The sequence below is a fragment of the Echinops telfairi genome, unplaced genomic scaffold (assembly GCF_000313985.2).
Source record: "Echinops telfairi isolate 266 unplaced genomic scaffold, ASM31398v2 ScPeMD7_7417;HRSCAF=8455, whole genome shotgun sequence".
Taxonomy (NCBI): Eukaryota; Metazoa; Chordata; class Mammalia; order Afrosoricida; family Tenrecidae; genus Echinops; species Echinops telfairi.
The window spans coordinates 8,265,725-8,267,136 of record NW_022111317.1 but is presented as its reverse complement, the minus strand read 5'-3'; the positions used below and the strand labels follow the sequence as shown (position 1 = coordinate 8,267,136).

Here is a 1,412-nt window from a genome sequence, read left to right as displayed (position 1 = left end):
TGTGATGGCAACTCTCTTCACCTGTAAAGTTAGAGGAGGTTGGAAGAGAGACTGGGCCTCGCCGTTCGTTAAGCTGACCTGCCTGTTGATCTGGCTCAGGCCCAGCCAGAGGCCTCGCCAACTTGGGAAATAGCCTGGCTACACATGGCTTCCCTTTTGTGTGTTCCAGTTTCGGCAGGGATCTGCCCTGCATTCCTACACGTTATCCAACAGCTCCTCATGGGCACAGTTTCTGACTACATAGAAGCAACTGAACCTTTCAACCCTGATTTCGCCATGAGAAACTCCGGGGTCCTAATGAAGGAATCGCTGGACAAACTCCCCCAGATGGCCAAAGAAAACGTCATGAAGCTCACGGTAAGCAGCTACCTTCCGTGCACGTGGGCGGGCTTCCTAAGCCCCTCAGTCCCTAGAGGTTCACGGGTTGAACACACCCACTTTCAAGGAAGAAGGTTCCGAGCGATGGGCTTCCATCACGGCCGCCTTGGCCGCTAGTCGCCATTCAGTTGGCACCAATGCAAGTCAACCCCAGGTGCACAGAAATGGGGTTTTCCAGGCTGAAATCTTTGGGAAGCAGGTCACCTGACCCATCTTCCAACATGCCTCAGGGCGGGTTCGAACCACCAACCACTTGGCTAGTGGGTGAATGCTTAACTGTCTGCACCACCTACCCAGTAAACAAAGACTACAGTCCATAGCACTCTCTGGAGTGGCTCGGATCTGCAGCCTACAGGGTTGTCATGAGTCGGATAGCAACGGGTTTGGTTGGACTTTCCTAATGTCCAGAGTGGGAAGAAGAACCTCCAAGGCAAATGTCCCTGAGGGAACCAGGGAACAGCTTCTCGCTGGCATTGCCCCTGGCATTCTTGCAGAACCAGGCCAAGCTACGACCAATGCAGCTTGTCCCAAGGTCAGCCCCTCCTCTTGTGAGACTTCAGCGTTTCTAGAGCATTGCGTGCACCTAACAGGCGAGGTCCGTTCACTCACATTGTTTTGTCTCATCTTCTTCTGTTTCAGAAGAAAATAATAAGCAGCCCACAGTGCAATTAGAACTTAGCAACCCAAAACTCGTGGGATTTTGAAGCCGATAGACATCCACTACTGCGTGCAAAAGTCCTTGAGATTGCCCTTCACCCACCCCCACCCCAGCCCCTCCACCATGCCCTGGACAATAAACTGCAAGCATCTCACCTTGGTGCACTTGCCTGGTTTGTATTAACCTGCTAGAGGAAGTGGACAAGGAGCCCCTGAGCACACAGAGTCATACCCTAGGCTGCGAAGAGAAAGCGTGTCAATTCCAGCCCACCCTGCAGCTCCCCTGGAGAAAGACCCAGTGACCTTTCGTCCTTGGGGGAAGTTCTACTCTCATGAGGGTCCCTCAGGAGGGTCAACTCCTGCTGGGGTAAGGGGCG

At 53.4% G+C, this 1,412-nt stretch overlaps 1 protein-coding gene across 1 annotated transcript in view; it reads left to right on the top strand.

Annotated features, from left to right (window-relative positions):
* SCGB1A1 (secretoglobin family 1A member 1) overlaps window positions 1-1,088 on the top strand; it is a 4,281-nt gene extending 3,193 nt beyond the window's left edge. Inside the window, exons 2-3 of the mRNA XM_045297220.1 lie at window positions 170-357; window positions 1,018-1,088. Of these exons, the coding sequence (XP_045153155.1) occupies window positions 170-357; window positions 1,018-1,050 (221 nt within the window). The 3' untranslated portion in view covers window positions 1,051-1,088. The remainder of the gene's footprint in view (window positions 1-169; window positions 358-1,017) is intronic.
* Window positions 1,089-1,412: the final 324 nt, after the last annotated feature.